The 17,765-nt window shown below is 44.6% G+C and overlaps 3 protein-coding genes across 3 annotated transcripts in view; 1 reads left to right on the top strand and 2 right to left on the bottom strand.

Annotated features, from left to right (window-relative positions):
- Window positions 1–7,206: 7,206 nt before the first annotated feature.
- Window positions 7,207–14,466, bottom strand: T265_00907 (hypothetical protein; the record flags this gene model as incomplete). Its single annotated transcript, XM_009164802.1, has 3 exons — window positions 7,207–7,327; window positions 12,968–13,431; window positions 14,428–14,466. The coding sequence occupies 3 exons, from the start codon at window positions 14,464–14,466 to the stop codon at window positions 7,207–7,209; spliced, it is 624 nt and encodes a 207-aa protein (XP_009163066.1).
- Window positions 14,467–14,538: 72 nt separating this feature from the next.
- T265_00905 (hypothetical protein) overlaps window positions 14,539–17,765 on the bottom strand; it is a gene marked incomplete at both ends in the record, with an annotated part of 5,634 nt that continues 2,407 nt past the window's right edge. The window contains one exon of the mRNA XM_009164800.1: window positions 14,539–14,716. Within this exon, the coding sequence (XP_009163064.1) occupies window positions 14,539–14,716 (178 nt within the window). The remainder of the gene's footprint in view (window positions 14,717–17,765) is intronic.
- T265_00906 (hypothetical protein) overlaps window positions 15,276–17,765 on the top strand; it is a gene marked incomplete at both ends in the record, with an annotated part of 7,907 nt that continues 5,417 nt past the window's right edge. Inside the window, one exon of the mRNA XM_009164801.1 lies at window positions 15,276–15,371. Within this exon, the coding sequence (XP_009163065.1) occupies window positions 15,276–15,371 (96 nt within the window). The remainder of the gene's footprint in view (window positions 15,372–17,765) is intronic.

The following is a 17,765-nucleotide window of genomic DNA, read 5'->3' as shown; positions in this document are numbered from 1 at the left end:
CGTGACACATCCAACCAAATATGTTTATCCAACCGCTCTTATCATTTGACTGTCCGTTATTGTATCCTCGAGACCGTTCCGCTAAGGGCTTTGACTTGGCGAGGAACAGACTTTTCCAGCATTCCCGACCTGTGTGTGTGACTCAGGTGTACATGTGCACGATCTGTGAACTGAAGTTCCGCATAGGGCTTTGACTTGGCGAGGAACAGACTTTTCCAGCATTCCCGACCTGTGTGTGTGACTCAGGTGTACATGTGCACGATCCTGTGAACTGAGAGACGTGTCACACACAAACTGCAATCTTTTTCACACCATTTGTGTGTTGAATTTCATTGATATGCGTCAAATAGTGTGAAACGAGTCATTCAGTGCCAGTTTATGCCTTGACCACAATGGACAGCTGCAAAGATGGGCTAGTAGTGATCGGCGCAAACAGAAATAGCACGAAATCTCTAAGAATATGGTATGGGACAAACTTGACGTACAGTCACCAATCCAAGTGGTTGTCGCACAAATTTGAGTCCCTCGTTTTCCTGTCCTCACTCCCTAGGGTCCTCTCAAGCCTGGGGAGGGTTTTCGGAGATTGTATGTCTCTTGAACTCAGCAATTTTTTTCTTGTGGCTTATCCAATTGCACTGCCAGCATTCCGTTTGGGTCTGAGAATCGCTACCTGAGATAGGCACCTTCTGCGAGCAGATGAATTCCCTAATGTCTTTCCACCAGACAAACTAGGGAGAGTGGCTACACCCGTTTCCCTCTATTTTACCGTGTGCTCTCCGATCAGCTGCTTTTGTTTTTGGACATCATATAAGTGAGCCTGCTTGAATATTTAGTTAATGTTAGAACGGTTAAAAACGACTTTTTGTTTGTGGCCCAATAGTTGAAGTGGAGGAATAGTTGGTATCAATAATAATCAGGCGAGGGGTTATGGTGTTTCAGATAAAGCTGACGTTGTTGCTTTCTCCGTATATATGCTCAGTGGTTAAGGCGCGGACTTACTAACTGGAAGGTTCGTGATTCGAACCCAACCCCCGGCATTTCCACTGCTTCTGTCGGGCGTCGGACAATCTGCCCTCGTGCTTTATTCGAGTAGCCTTGCAGTTATGCACCGGAAAAGAGAATATATATGGGGTGCAGTCAAAAGCTGTCGTAATGCGAGTTGGTGCGTTACTGACCGAAAGGTCCGTGCTTCAAACCCGACCTCCGCATCACGACTTCTCCCATTAGGCAACTTGGTAGTATCCCAGCCCTCGTGCTTCCTTCGGGTAACATGACAACCAGGTTGTTACAGCTGAACGATTTATTTTATTTTGGTACGTTTGATGTCAAAGAGGAGAACAACTAATGTTGCGAAACGGTTCGTCCTTGTTTATCAATGTAAACGCTCCTTCTCTGTTTGTAGAGCGATTGGAATTGGGACGTCGAATAGTCACAGCGCAGGAATATTTTTTTTCATATTGATGACTGACAACGTGGAAACATTCGTGTGTACCAGTGCAATTCTTTTGCGTCCACAATTTTTTCCTGTTTGCTGTGGTTCCAGCAGATGTTTGAATGAGACAGTATAAAGTTACACGATCGTTCTCTTATGCCTATTTCAGCCTATGCTACCTTTCTTTAACCCGGTTCTTTCCAGCCTGGATCATCTTCGAATCGGGAGCCATCCGTGAGTCCTCCCAAAGAGAGCCAACATGCTTCGAAACATCTATCAGAACCCATGAACTGTGAAGGCTGTGATCTCATCTTCCACTTAGTCCAGTTATCCTGTTGCAATCTACCTCTGTCAGATATCACTTAGATTCCCCTCTGCCTTGGCTAGATTGGCCTGGTCTCAACCCATCTCAGGAATCCTTCCTTACGGTGCCGATCAACCTATATCATTGTCTTCTTTTATCCGTCACAGTTTTACTCTCAGGTTCTTTTTGGCATTTTATATTTTCCACTGTCTCTCGTTCCAAATATCCTCTCATCCACTTTACTTCTTTGAATCGACCATGAAACATCTTTCTGTACCATTCCCGTGTTCTCCACTTGCATGATTCCACTCCAGGTAGATAGCTGTCATATCCCGTTTACAAGCGTCAGCTCAATATACACTGATTGGACGCAATATTTTGTGGCGTTTGATTCTTCGCCGATACTTGTTTTGCGACCTTTTCGAGTGCGAGTCATGACCTGTACTAGAATCGTCAGGGAGCGTTTCTCTAGTTGTCCGGGTAGCCATCACGTGCTGTGCTCCCGATCAATAACATGTGTGTTATCGGTTCGCAGTACTGAAAAAATTACAATGTTCTGTGGCCACGAAATCTAAGAAACCCATTCAAATCTAAAGGTACTTCAGGATCCATCTGAAGTTCAAAATCTGGTCGGTTCCCGAAAGTCTGTGATGGTTCTTTTCTTTGTGAATTTTTCCCCATTGGGTTACAACAGCTGGTTCGGAAGTCACGTGACCGGTCCGACATTCTTCCATCGAGTGAGCTCCAATAGGACCGAAAGCTGAGCTTTTCCTGGACGGATCAATTTTTAGTTGAGATCTCGGGCTCAAATTCCAGGTTTATGGTCTGGTTGTGCTCGGGTCATCTATGCATCCCAGGATTGTCTGATTGGGTTGAAACCCTTTAGGCAAAAGCATGTATTCCAAATTGCTTCACAATTGAAAAACATCAGCGTGATCAATGCAAACGACGTGTTCAAGCCGCCGAACATGTAACGATCACCACTCGTTCGTTGTCAGAATAGACGGCCGTCACAAAACTGTTCGCACAGACAAATGGCAGTTCTTGTTGCTCTGGAACTTTGTCCCCTCTGCTCCTAGGAAGCAGCCTGGACTGATTTCTTCTTTCACATGTTTATGTAATTCCCCTCTGTGTCTAAGGCTGAATATTGACGTAGTGGTTTCTTCTCTAGTCTATTCTCGATTAATCCAGGTGTGCGAGCTCAAGAGTGTTCGGCATAGCTCGGTGGTTAAACCATCCGTGGTTCGAACCCGGTATCTGCATCTCGGCTGCTCCAGACTCTGGCAACCTGGTAGTATCTCAGTCCTCGTGCTTTTTTGGGTGGCATGGCATCTAGACACCAGGAGGGTGTTGCAGCTGGAGGTTTATTGCGATGTAACCTCCGCCCTAGAGGGTAGACTGCTCCAAGTTCCCAGGGCAAAATGCACCAGAAACATTTCGTGTGGCGGCAACTCCTTCTCCTCAAATCGGCCGTGGGCTGCTAAGTGGGGAAACCCTTGTTTCCTTCGTTATCCGCTGCCGCTCGTGTATGTAAAGGTGAATGAGTTCAGCTGCTCACGCACTAACAGTGTTTCACCCAAAATGAAGAAGAACAATCACCAGGTGATTGTTTCAAATCGATCCAGTTTATCTCAGGCCAGACTTATTTCCTAGACGGGTTTTCGGAAGAATCAAAATGCGATGTTTATCTGTGCGGAACTTAAGTGTCAGGTCGGTCAACTCATATGTGGGGCCTGCGAGAACCGGAAAGTGATATGCAACTTTTTCGGATAGACATCTATTCAGGTAGCCACAGCTATGGCTCAGTAATCTCAAGACAGTATCATTCTGGATAAGAAAGACGTAACTACACATCTTCACGCTGTCGCACTAGAGAACAACCCATAAAGGTCTAGCACATAATGTCGAACTCCCTGCCTTCTTACCCTTATTCAGTCAAATCCGACATTGAGTTTGGACGCATGTGGACTGTGATAGCAGTCCTGACAACAAGTGATGATGGCATCGTAAAAGAGTATCTGAGTCTGATAATTTATCAGTGCTGGGCGTGAACTGTCTCATTTTTATGGTCAGTTACAACATTTTAAGAGATAAGCCATTGTGTGCCAGGTAGTTTGGCGTAAGATGTCTCTGGATAACAACACCCTGCTGAAATATTTCACGTCTCATTTGATCCATAGACTTCCTCACCCGGGGTGGCCTCATGTAGAATTGATGGACGATGGATAGAGATAAAGTGCTTACCTATCCTTTATTTTGGAAAAAAATTGTCCCGTGTAACCTCGCGGGTGTTTCGAAGTTGGTGGTACGTAGGGGCGTTAGTAAGGCACTCATGGGAATAGACCAGGATAATTGACAGGAGTTTGTGATAATTTTTGTCGCCTGTTTCCATAGGAGAAAGGCGTTTGCTGTATGATTTACCACCTTTTTGCACTTTTTTCCACCTATTTCAGTTGAATTTTTTTCGGGGGCGAGGGTGAAAAACGGCTTCTGAGGTTGACCGTACGCCTCATCAACATTTCAGTTCTGTCGCAGTAGGGTGATCCTGATAGACTCGTTGTTATAGTTGCAGGACGCAACAGAATTAGGCACAGTGTAAACTGGACCAAGCTACCCTTAGTTTTTGTCGAACCCGCGACTTGCTTATGAGCGGTCGATCGGTCCGCTAAAACTTTGCGCTACAAATTTAACTACTCACAAAAGCTGTTAGTAATCGAACGATATCCCTCAATCCTGACCTTCGCTTGCACGCCTGTGGATGGTGTTCACTCAGCTTTGTCCGTGGGGAACTCTGTCAACTATGACAACTTGGCTGTCCTCAAACAACAGGCTGACAAGCGTTTTTTAATTTAATGATGGTCATCCGCATATCGGCCTCTGTATGGGGGCGACTTTCGATTGAAACGCCACCCAAACACGCGATTCTGGTCTCTCCCCTGGTAACATGTAAAAATAACATACCAAGAGTTTTAGTTCACATTACTGATAAAAGTCCCATTCGCACTATTTCTCCCATGTTTCTATAACTCCAGAGTGTTTGCAACGCTTTTTAAGATGCACAGGTTAATCGGATCATTTTGGCACACCCCATGTTTCTCAGCTGATCACCCATACATCCAAAAGTGTCAATAGGTCAGAGGATCCGTTCTGGGTCTTCTGCAGGGCACCATTGTCAGGCGGTATACAGCGACGAGTCTCCATAGGTTGAATCCGATCACGCCAATGAGGCAATTTATATTTACACCAAAGCAAAAGCGGCACTGATATCAAATATTTTTTGCGACTGTGTCACAACTGTATTTAACGTGCTTTACTAGGGTATGGGATTTCATGAAGTGTACTGTAAGTCAGTAAGGAAGCTAAGAGAACCTTACAAAGTGGATGGGTTACCAAGATCTTGGCAGTTCATCGAAGTTACCCTTCAAAAAGCCCACACCCGATGTGGAATACTGGACTCATTTTAATCTTACAGGTATCTGAAACAGCTGCGACACGAAGCCGTTTGCGGGTACCTCAATGTGTACCCCCGAACGATCCGGTATTCCATGCGCAAGTTTCTGGAGTTGTCAGCCGTTGCTGCCATTTGCTTCAAGTGAGGTCAGCTGTCTCAAATTAGTTTCGGTGGTTTCAGATCCGGGTTGATGTGACCTTTGTCCTGTGACAGACTTATTCTAATAGGATAGATAACACGACTTGAGAGGGATAAATAGATGTTTAGTGCAAATTTCGCCACTTTGTTGAGCTACTGTGTGTTTATACGGGCTGAATGACTGAGCACCCGAAAACCAATCTTTGATGAAGATATCTCCAGATATCTACTTAATTTCCCAGACTTTTCCTTGGGTCCAATTTTATTATTAAGTGAACACCACACATATCAACCTGGGATGGGTTTCCTGAAACATATGCAGTGTTGCTGAAATGTACCGGTATCTCGGGTATGCTTACCTACGGTTGATCGAATGGCTGTTGACCTGTTCGTCGAGATTGCCAATTAGCTCCCAAACGTTTGGTCACAAATCCAAGGAACATGGTCAGCGCGGCCAAACCTGGTCGGGGATTTTGTCGGCTGGTGCGATGCAAAGGAATGTAGCTATGGCGAACTGTCATCCATCCTCACTGAGGACGATTACATGTAATGGGTAATGCCACATGAAGTTCAATTTGAGGCACCTGTGTATTCCACTGAGCACCCTCTACTCTGTGCAAACCTAAAGGAATAAGACCAGAGGGTGAACGGGTGGCCCTTATCCGTCAATTAAAGTGGGTACAACTGAGACTCAGTTGGACTGTTGGATGGAATGCCGTACTTACGTTGCTGCTCGTCAAGCGGGTGTTCACATGGGTTGAGAATTTGGTGTGGGAAATACCTGTCATACTTTACTTGTCTGCTTCCGGTACGTCAGTGGTGCGGGAGTAGTATATAACTAAAATGCTTATTCATCACACCAAACAAGCATGAATAACTTAGCGTTACCACACTGAAATCAAGGTCACATTCTGACGAATCGGTTGAGACTGTGCTTGACTGTCCAACTGTATTGATCCTTAGGTAGGAGCTTCACTACCGAGGCGAAAGAAATCATCCGGTGGTTGATCGATACTGGTAACTAGGCACCGATCATATGATTTTGGTGTTGAGTGATGGACAGTTGTCATGATATCGTGAACATTTTCTACCCGATGTTTATTATATAATGCTTGTGATTGAAATCACAGGAGTGACCAGTGAGTTGAATTCTCTTGAATTCTTCCCTTTCAGAAAGGGTTTGTTATGTCGATCGAAATATGGCGAGTGATTCCGAATGAATCGTGCCTCGTGTCGTAGTACGGATCAAAGTGTGGCCCGAAAGGCATCTTCTTCAGGAAAACTGGAAGTCACATAGGGGCTGCTACACAAAGACAAACGACAGTGAATTTCTGCCAGTTATCGAAGGTCAATGTGTCCGAAAAAGAGCACGTTGTCGTGTGCAGCATGACAGTGAAGCAAAACTACAAGACTGATTCGAACTGATCTGATTTGAACTGTTCGAACCGATCGAACATTTAGGAAAACATCCACTATTAAACATACCTCAATCCAAAGGCATCTTGCTTCTGGTACGACAACAGACGTGCTGAATCGAACCAGTAAGAGCGCTCCGATCGTCACAAGGTATTTGTTGGCGGATTGAAATAGATCTGTTGTCAGCGAGCTAGATCAAGCCAGCTTGGTGCAACGAGGAGTATTTTTCAGAAGTATAGAAGGAGTATTTGCTGACTGGCGGGTCAGTCGATCATCACAACCAGGACAGTTACTGGGTCGTCGTTCGACGAGTCGGGCACATCAATCACATCGCTCAGGTGTGATCATGGCACATCAATCACATCGCTCAGGTGTGATTGATGTGATCAGGTGTGTTCAAACGTGAAAATTCAAATGCGTCCAAAGTGCGTTGTTGCAGTGGTGCTTACACGCTCGCCTCCCATGTCAGATGTCCGGGGTTCGAATCCCGGCACGGCCATTGGATATGCACTGCTGATGAGCTCTAATAAGAGCGGAATTCGAGTTCAGTGCTTCCCCTTGGTGTGGACTCACCGGATAAGTTACGCTAGAATAGGAAGACGACCGTTCAGACACGAGTGGTGTGACTATGAGCAGGAGATAATTGGAAGGACCAGATGTGAAGCTATTTCTTTCTCCTAAACATCACTCAGATGACCTCCTTTAGCTTGCTTGTGCTTCCATGATATGTTTCAATAAGTTACACTAATGCTTTTCAAGGAACTGATGTGGAGCTTCTCCAGCGTACTCTCTGCCGTGAAATCAACCCTCATTCGAGGAGCACTACATGCTCTGCACTACAAACTCTTCACGAAACTATTTAAGTCAGTCGCAGTAGAAATAATGATTTCGTAAATCGCTCAGGCAATCAACTTGACCTCAACAAAAAAACGACGGTAGTTCTGAAATACTACTTAACTCTCGCGGTGAGCCTCGATAAATTCGAATTTCCTACCCTGCTGTGCTGTACAGATGATGAGCACTGTTCGACTCTTTTTTTGTCGTTGGGACTCATAAACATATCACATATTTTCGGAAGAATTCGGACCCGCCTTTTTTAATGATGAGGATTTTGTAAGCAGGTCAAAAGTATTCATTCACAACGAGTTCCATTGAGTTGGAGCCGCAGCAGATCTCTGTGGATATCATGCGGTAGTTGTTGAGAGGTACTTGCAATACGGGGGGTATACGAAACATAGACTAAAGATGGTGAATGCCATATACAGTAGTTGGACGGCAGTTCACGAGGGTTTTGTTCATCATGTACTAGAGAATGCACAGAATGTGAAGGAATTCAGTTTCGAACGATCTTGAGGAGCAAATACCTATGCATAGAAGCTGTACATGTATCTAGGTCGGCGTTGAACATCGAGATCAGTAGAGGTTACGGAATGCACACCAGTTGGTTATGGTGTAAGAAATACATTGGGGGTCACAGAATTCCATATACAAGCGCTTTTGGTCTGGCGTGTTTCCCATCCAACAGTCTGTCTTGTGAACATCCGTGTGCGGCTGGTTCATCTTCTGTTTCTTAAGCCATTATCAGCTGATGCGTGTATCGTAAATTCGATTTCATTCGAGTCTTTGTTTGCGCCTCGTTACCATGTCAACAATCAATAATCTCGCACCGCTGACTTGGACACTAGTAAAACCGTTTCGCCTGGCTTCTCTGCTTGCTATGGTTCAATGTGCACTTCGAATTTGCGTCAACATCTCTGGTAAGGGCTTCCTTAATATGGGAGACCCCTTCCAGTACACATAAGAATTACGGTCTACATTGAACAGCACACGATACATTGAATTCATTCCCTCCTAGTCGATAAACTCCTCTCAAGAGTGCTCTGTATTGTCGAGTGACGAGTATTTTTAACCATCGTCCCTGGCATTCATTCCGATTGATGAACTTGCAAACCCGTGGATTCAGTTTACTCAAATGTTGCCTAGTAATACTGCAGTTTGGAAAGGAAGACGGATCGGCAGTTGAACACTGGCCATGTTTCCACACGAGCTAAGCTGCTGCTGAGGGGTAGCCCCATCGGGGTTTGTTTCTGCGACCAAACATCGGTAGCGCCAAGCAGATTCACGTGTGCATGTGCGTTCACAGATTCGAGGTAACTTGCGGCGCTTTGCCTCTGAGGTACGATCCAACCCGAGCTCAAATGAAACATATCTGCTACTTAAACTCTTAACTAGCCCGCAGTTTTGAAGTGCTCTTCATTAAGGTGTCCACAAAGCAGCGCACGCACCGTATAGTCACTAAACGTCCAAAGGTCGTTAAAGTTGTAAGAATCCTTACTTGATTGCCTGACAACATTCACTCAATCTGCTCTTGTGATCAATGCCGTGAGTGCTATTTGAGGTTCCAAAGTGTATCCAACAAAACACCGAAGGATTAATACCTCGCCGTTCGGAGCATTTTGGTTCACTCAGTTAATGTCGCTTTCTCATGGTTTTCACGACAAGTTTAAAAGATTACTTGCAACAAAGTCTATCCTCATACAAGAACTTTTTCACCACCACTGATTTCCATCTTCTTTCAATCTGCGGATAAATTTCATCCCTATTTTGAACGTGGGTGATTTCTTCCCCAAGGAATCTAGTGTTCCATTCATTTGGGGGAATTACCGGTCTGTCTGAATTCGAGCCCAAAACATCCGGCGAGGAAGAAAGGTACTGTTGTTGGCTATTAGTCAAAATAAAAAATGACCCGATCGATAATCGGAAAATGGCGAACTTGTGCGTTTTCGCGGTTTCAAATTTGGATGTTTGTTTCCGGTGACCACTATCCGCACAATGCCCTCAGCTGCAAAATCTTCATGAGTGGAGTAAATTTTCCTACGCCAAACTGTTGCATTTTGTTGCGTGTGCTCAAACCAAAAGCCGTCTTAATCTACCTTCATGTTTTTGCAGCCCACCAAATTTCATTGTTCACTGAAGCAACCATGCGTCTGGTTGAAAAGTCGCGTTGGATAATTTACCAGCATCACTGAGACCCTGAGATGCCTAAATGGAGCTTATGAATTCGGACTGGTACTCTCAATTCAATCGCCCGATTGTTCTAGTCCATCAGGGGCACGTCATAACTTTCGAAAATTCAATTCCATTGTACGAATACTGAGTGCCTTTGTTTCCAGGAGCGTAACTACCGCATACTATTGTGCAATCCAGCCAGTCAAACTGTAAGTACATCAGGCAGATCGGGTTACGTCATTGGAACTGGGTGGGAAGGCGAAATTTGGAACTAGCCATCTGAAATGGACGGTCTACGCAAATTCGAAACGATGCAATATTTAGTTTCCTGACATAGTGATTTGGTCAAAACCATGTTTACCCATTATATATTTGTAATGTACTACTCATAAGGTTGCTGAAAATCAATCGACAGCCCACGACCGGTCTCGTCCTTCTTGGGGTTCATCAGGTAGGTGCATTCCCCGGGTTTCCTTCAACCTTATATTCAACATGAAACCAAATTGCACGAAATTAGCGGATACACACTCATTTGCAAACTAATTTGGTTCTTTCGAGAGAGTCACCTGGAACTCAGCCGGATATCTCGTTTGTGCTCTTCGAATCAGCGTCACCATCTCCGGTAGGAGCTACCTTAATATAGGAGACCCCCATATTCCTTCACATACACGCAAAAATTACGGTCTACGGTGAACTAGTCGATAAACTCCTCTCAAGGTTGATCCTATTAATGAATTCGTTCGTATATCTATTATGATCATCTGTTCAGGCTTCCACCTCAAAATGTGTAGTGACACTGACGCGTAGCAGGACAGGTGCGACTGACAAAACCGAGGAGGGTAGGTAATATCAATAAGGCTGGAGCACCATGCAAATTAGGTGCGCGTTTCTGACGGTCCTGCTCGCGTTGATCACTGTGTCAGGCAGAATGATACACGAACCATGCACGGAGTAGGCGATGGCGTTTTATGGGGTCGCTTAAATACAAGCCCGGAAATGTGCATGCATACCTGACCTTAGGAATGCACGTCAAAGCATGTCCTCAAGATGACCTGATAACAGAACATCATGCATAAGGCTAGTTGCGCCCCCGATACCGCTTGGCCTAAACCCGACGCGTGAGACCCAAGTCCGCACGAAGCAAGCAGGCTTTCATTCGCTTGGGAAGGGCACCGACCACACCTTTACATTGAGTCAAATGCTTGGGCAACGCCAAGTAGAACGTCGACCGAAAATAGCTATTTTCCTTTCCTTGGACTTAGTGGATAGAGTAGCACTTCATGTGAAGAGGAACATCCTCAGCGTTGGGCAATTTGTCGGAATGTTGGTAGTCGGGATGCATGCGTTCATAGGTGACCAGGTGATCGAGCTAGGCAATCGACTTGCAAACGTTTCGCCATCATTTGAGGCGACGTCATCAGGAGACTATCGTCCCATCCAACCACATATTGAATATTGCGAGTCTGCCGTCAAGCCCGGCAAACAGATCAACTGCTAATCTTCAAAGTTTGTCGGTATACTTCATGACTTCTCATCTAAAGCCCTTGGCCGTGTTGGAGCTAAAAATGATTTATCCAACCAGTGTGAGTTCGAGCATCATCATCAATTTTGTCTATGACGAACTCGTTGAGTGCACAAGCCGAAAATTTGGGATAGAAAATATACTCGGAGAAAGTTTGTTGGACATGCATTCGGCAGGCGTTTTGTTATTTAACGACTGCCAGTCCGTACAGTCTACTCTAATAGAATGTAGGAGAGGCATGTTCTTATGCCATGCGTTTGGATTAATCGATAGAGTGAGCCGCGGTCATTCAAGCTAAAAATCAATAATGAAAGGTCAATGTCTACATCAGAACTGACACAACGTGTGAGGGTCAATTTAGGGATGAAACATGATTTTCTGACCATTTTAGTGCTAGTGTCTTTCTGAATGCAAAGTTGAGGCATGAAAACGTGTTTTCCAATGCTTCTGGCAGTGGCTAAAATCTCATACCTTTAAGCCACCTTGATGGAACATCTTGAGTAGGTTTAGTGTCTGAGCCAATTGAAAAGATACCTCTCGAACTAGGTCTCTATTGATGAGACCACATGTGTTCAAATGCCTGAACTGACAATTCAAAACTGAACTGAGCATAAGTCTGAGATTGTCGCAAGCCGCGTTTTAACAAGTCATTGATCGATCTTATAAAACCAACGTAGAGAAGGTTGGTTATTCATATCTTAACTTGCGACGTACTGAAATCGCTAATGTTCTTGTGGAGTTAGGGCTGGACACAACACTAGTCTAGTTGCTATGACGTCCGAAGCTGTCCTGGTTTCAGACATTCTGGCAACAAACACCAACCGAAAGTAGACTACACAGAAGTGACTGTAATGTGAGATGAATTTTTTCTAAGTAGACAAGCTGGATGAATCACTGAGGTCGCTTCTCGTCTGACGTGCACCACCGTGGCGAGCCATATGTGGTTAGGAAATGCCTTTAAGAATCACCTTCACAACAAAACAGATTTGCCCAAATGCCTATTTTGGTAGGATACTCCAGCAACTTCTCAAAGTAGCTTATTGATCGTTGGATGTCTTGGCAATATCACGAATTCTGCCGCTTCGCACTGGAACGAAGTGATGGAATAAAATACTTGGGATTACGGTTTCAGGAACTCTGTATCTTCTGCATTTGTTGGCAAGAAAGGACTTCTTATACTCAGTTTTCTAGTGATGGGGTTTCTAGGAAAACGTTAAGCACGGGCTATTTTGGGCACGTGGAAATTTTATCTAAGCCAAGATGCAGTCTGACTTTGAGTTCCGTTCTTTCGGTTCTGACCTACCCTACTTCTCTTTTGTTGACTCTGGTGAGAGAATGGATGGGCTCCAACAATGATTGTTACAGCTGTCGACTCCGAACAGCGTGAGGATAGGCTTTTGACAGGTCTTTCACGATAAAAACACCTTCCAGGCAGCAAGACCTTCTTGTGGCTAATTCTGGGATTACTGATTGACTGCCGGATCACTCTAGAACGTGTTTAGTCCGATGAAGACACAAGTAATTGGTGAGTTCGGAAAAACTCAGACTGCCATATCAACAAGGCTTACGGTCTCAGTTGGGGTTTTGCCGTTCAAACGAGAGTGGTGTGACTATGACCAAAATATATATCCCGCAAAACCCCAAAGCTTCAACTAAAATGTTGCCCAGTGGGTTTTCAAGTGTGTGCCACGCTACCTGACCGGGAAGTCCTGGCTGGCGTGTAAATCGATCGTCATAACCAGGACAGTTGCTGGGTCGTCGTTCGATGAGTTGGGCACACGGATCACATCGCTCAAGTGTGAACGCGTTGGCCTGTTCAGACGTGAAAATTCACATGCGTCGCGCCCAACGTGCGTTGGTGGAGTAGTGGTTTCACACTCACCTCGCATGTCAGATCTCCGGGGTTCAAATCCCGGCACGGTCATTGGATATGTGCTGCTGACGAGCTCTAGTAAGAGCGAAACTCGAGTCCAGTGCTTCTCTTGGGTGTGGACCCTCCAGAATAAGTAGGCCAGAACAGTGGCACGATCGTGCAAGCGAGAGTGGTGTGAACAGGAACAGAATATGAACTTAATACGGTCGTTCGAAACTCTGTTTGTCCGCCAGACTTTCGATATAACTCGTCTTGCGACCACAGTCGGTACCGAACAAAGCCATATCTCCAGATGAATGAATACCGTGCAGATTATCTTTACTAAGTGTTTTCCCGTGGATTGTATTTTAATTTTGTAACGCGTCGCATGAAAACAAAGATCAGTTACTGTTTGCCTTTTGCTAACTCCGAGTTAAAGTTGATTGCAGGACTTTGGACACTGTGGTTGGTGCGAAACCAAAAAACGACTGAGGTGACCCATACAACGCACAAATCAATAACAAGACAAGGAAAACAATCGATGTGCGTGCTACCAGCCAACGGTTCAGACTGAACTGAGGCAGCAAGTTGTGATAACCTTCACGACGTAAATTTCAATGGAACAATTGCGTTCATTCTTAAAGCAATGTGGTTCATAGGGTGGGTTAACAATGATTGTTGCTACCAGCAACCTGACCACTACTTGGAAGTAGTTGGCTCCATCTTGAAAAGTTGTAGAGCTTCATTCAACCTGCCAAATAGTCGTAAGGTTGGTCGTAAGGTTGTACTTGTCCGCCCTCTGTGGTATTTTGCAGCACGGTGGTTTTTTTTGGACACCTTGTAGATACATGAACTAGATAGCTGGATTTGTTCGAAACTCTGTGTGTTCAAGCAATCCCTATTCCAAAGCCCAGTTGATTTCGGAAAAAACAATGATCACGGATGGCAAACCCTGAATTTAATTGGTTTATCTTCTTTTGATCGCTCAATAACTGAATAATAATGAGTGAAATGCACTCATGTGCACACCAGTTCGGTCTCGGCGGCAGATTCTCCTAGGTATGTTGTTATTCCTCAACCAGACGTGCAGCACATCTGACGGCAAATTCTCCTAGGTATGTTGTTACTCTTCAACCAAACGTGCAGATCGTCTCATGTTTCAGTCGGTACGATTTTCGGGCTACGCATTAAATTTTTCCATGAGTTTGGTGAGAGCTCTTTGACAGCCCATCACCGGTTTAGCTACTATTCAGGTTCAACAGGAAGGTGTAGTTCCAGAATTTCTTTCAACCTAATGTTATACTTGAACGCAAGGTGGACGCAGTTCACGAATCGCTTTCATTTAGATGCTAGTCAGCTGAATCCCGGTTGGATGTGATGAGAGTTAGAAACTTTCCGAGCAACTGGTTGTTGATCAGGTGGCTGTTGATCTGTTCGCCGAGATTGGCAATGGGCTTGCAGATGTTTCCTCATCATACGAGGAGGCATCATCAGTGCGCAGTTGACGATGATGCGCACAGACGATGTCTCCTCGTATGGTCCGAAACGTTTGCAGGCCAACAGCCAAGCTCGGCGAACGCATCAACAGCCACCTGATCAATATTGAGTTAACTCACCTGAGCTACCAATATTTCGACACATTACCAACTTTCGGAGTATATCGGGACGGATCAGGGAAAGTCCGTTTGAACTTAGTCGAAGGCTGGATGAGCGTCCGTGTTAGAATTATCGGTGGGTTTCTTAGGTGAATAGCAGCATGAATAATTGCTCAACACATTCAGTGGTCCGTTGCGATTGCCTTTTCTGTTCCCTCGCAATAATGAGTTCGTGTATCGACAGCTTGGTGAATAGGTTTGATGCCATTCAAATGACAGTACCTCAACCGTACCAGGGTCTCCCCTCCTAGTTTGGGGGAAATGAAACAGATGGCTGGAAACTTCACACTCCAGCTATGATAAGACAGCATCACATGGCCTTTGAAATCATTGTGAAGATAAATTTATGTCTTTTTGCAGAAGTACTTTGTTCTGAACCCCGGAACTGCATACATCGTTTAGAAACAAAATGCTATTCTAACCGCAGGTTTCTTGTCTTTAGCTTACGATGTGAGGAACCTGTTCAGCTTCAAGCACCTTGGATAGGAGAGTGAAAATGGCGTTGTCTGGTCCGTTTTATCGACTCAGCTGTGTCAACAGCATACCAATTCCTCCAGTACTGTCTTATGATATTCCCTGTAGACGGCGCAAGGTATACCATCTTGGGAGACTTCAACCTATGTGAGAGCTTCTCACCTTCTAATATCGTTCATTTTATAACCTACCTTACCTCCTAGATGGATAATATGTTCTTTAACACCCTGTTCTAAGGTATGCGTGGTCACTGAACGCTGAAGTTGTTTATCGGTCCCGAGTGACATGACTGTCCAAACAGACTCCTCAAGCATCAGTAGTCTTTATATACTATTACTATGATTGTTAATAGTATTATTACGTGAGCACCTGAGGGTGAACCTAAATCGTCCCCCTGCAGGAACCATTTCCAATCTAATCGAGAGACTCTCATCGCCTCAGATGGACCGTTTTCTGTGGTTTTAAATGTGATGAACGAGAACGAACAAAATGCATATAGCACCTCATCAAGATAGATGGTTGGACATGCCCTGTATTGAGAACGTATCTGAAAATCATGGTTTCAGCTAGCTGTGGCGTGTGCTGAGGCAGATTTGAGAATGTCGGTTCAACTTTACTACTGATTTTTATTACAGTTCCGTTAACATCACTGTCCCCATCCGTTCTCCTGTAGATCATAATACAACACAGCTAATCACATGGACTGGAGTAAATTCATTTATTGATCCAAGCACGTGCCGTGTGCCCATGAAGCACTCTGAGACGGTCTTGTTTTTATTGATTGGCCAGAATGCCTTGTAGTTTCACAAACGTTGTGTGTGCTCCAATTTACACGTATTGCGGCAGACATGTTTGTATGCAACTCTGTCGTTCACTTTGTTTTGTTCAAACTGAGTCGGGGGTAGAGTAGCGTTTTACCAAATAAGATGATTCGTTAATCTTCAAATCGATTATTCTAAATGTAACGAAATATCTAGACTTTCCATTCAGTTCCTCACATTCTGTTTAGTAATAAGTGCCTCGCCACGCCCTTATAAGCCCTTGGTATTTCGGACGAACCACACTCCATGTCATGTCGATCTACAATCACTAACTATCTGAGCACGTTCAACCTGTTTCCGATAAATTGTGGCACGGTGATTATTTCCGCTTCTGTCCGGCGGTGTTGTTTGGTGGCCTCATTAAGGTGTCAGTTATTGCGTACATCCTATTATGTGGAATACACTAATCCAAGACTTCCGCAGAGCTTTTGTCTTGTCCCAACCCAATCCTCTAGACTTATTTCTAAATGTGATATTCTGCGAAATTTTTGCCGCGTCCCTCACTTATCAGTGCCTCACAGCTTAGAATAATTAATTACTCACCCGATAGTTTACCCCACATGGGTTGAACAATGCGTTCCCATGAACAACCAATCAGTTATCGATATTCGGGAGTAATTTTTCGACGAATTCCTTTGCATCACAACAGGCTTATCGATCCACCTGTTCCTTATCTGTAATTACATCCAGTTTGATTGTACTCACTGTTCTCCCGAGCTATTAGTATGCGCTGTGTCTGAGTATTTGTTTACCTGTTCACCAAACCACGACTGGAAGTACACAACTGTGGGCTCTCAGTAACCGGCCGAACGACTAAACTGAAGGAGGTCCAGAGCAGTTCAGAAACTTGATTTGAATATTTCCATCTAGATGTTGTCTTTTCCCGGACACCGCTTGCTACTGAGACGTATGATACTTCCAACTAGTCATGGCCCCACATTCGATGGTCCCTGATGTTCTAGGGGTCAAGTTAGCATTGAATGATTAGGGGACTGATGTAAGAACAAACTGAGCCACTAAATTTGTTTCTTAACTTCACCATCTAGGTAGGGATACTCAGCGTGGGAAAAATTCGCTCTTGGCCAGCAGGAGGTTCAGTGCTCCCCCTGCTCATAAACTTGCTGAGAATTCTCAAATATCCCGGGACTGCTTTCGCCCATTTCGTGGCGAGCCAATACTTGATGGGGCTATTTCAACCTCAAATTTGTCCCAGTTTCCTAATTTTCTATGCCTCCAAGTCCATAAACTTGACTTGCGTATCTATGCCAGCAAGAAATCAAAGTATTGTACGGATGATTGATTGTCTGTGCTAATTCAAGACTAGCTGTGCACTTCAAGGGATGAGCTTGTCCGATTTCGTGTTCTAGAATCAAGGTTGTTTAAGGATTTATTGCTCCCAGTAGGACGGAAACGACTGAAAAAGATTGTTTGCAGCTGAAAGTGACTTGGTAACTGAAAACTGTTCGTTGCGAGTATGGCTCTGGAAGCGATACAGTTATCAATGTAGATTATTCTTTATTATTTGTTGTCCGCCGGTAACAATAAGTACACATTCACAACTATCCGATGGACAGCACCGCACCGAATACCAAAAACCTACAGTGGGATGAATTGCGGTCACAATAACCACGGTGGACTGACACACAATTTTTGAAGAAAATTTTCTGCATCGAAGACAATGGATCACTCGG

Source organism: Opisthorchis viverrini, assembly GCF_000715545.1.
Source record: "Opisthorchis viverrini unplaced genomic scaffold opera_v5_9, whole genome shotgun sequence".
NCBI classification, from domain to species: Eukaryota; Metazoa; Platyhelminthes; class Trematoda; order Opisthorchiida; family Opisthorchiidae; genus Opisthorchis; species Opisthorchis viverrini.
This window is presented reverse-complemented; position numbering and strand designations above follow the sequence as displayed.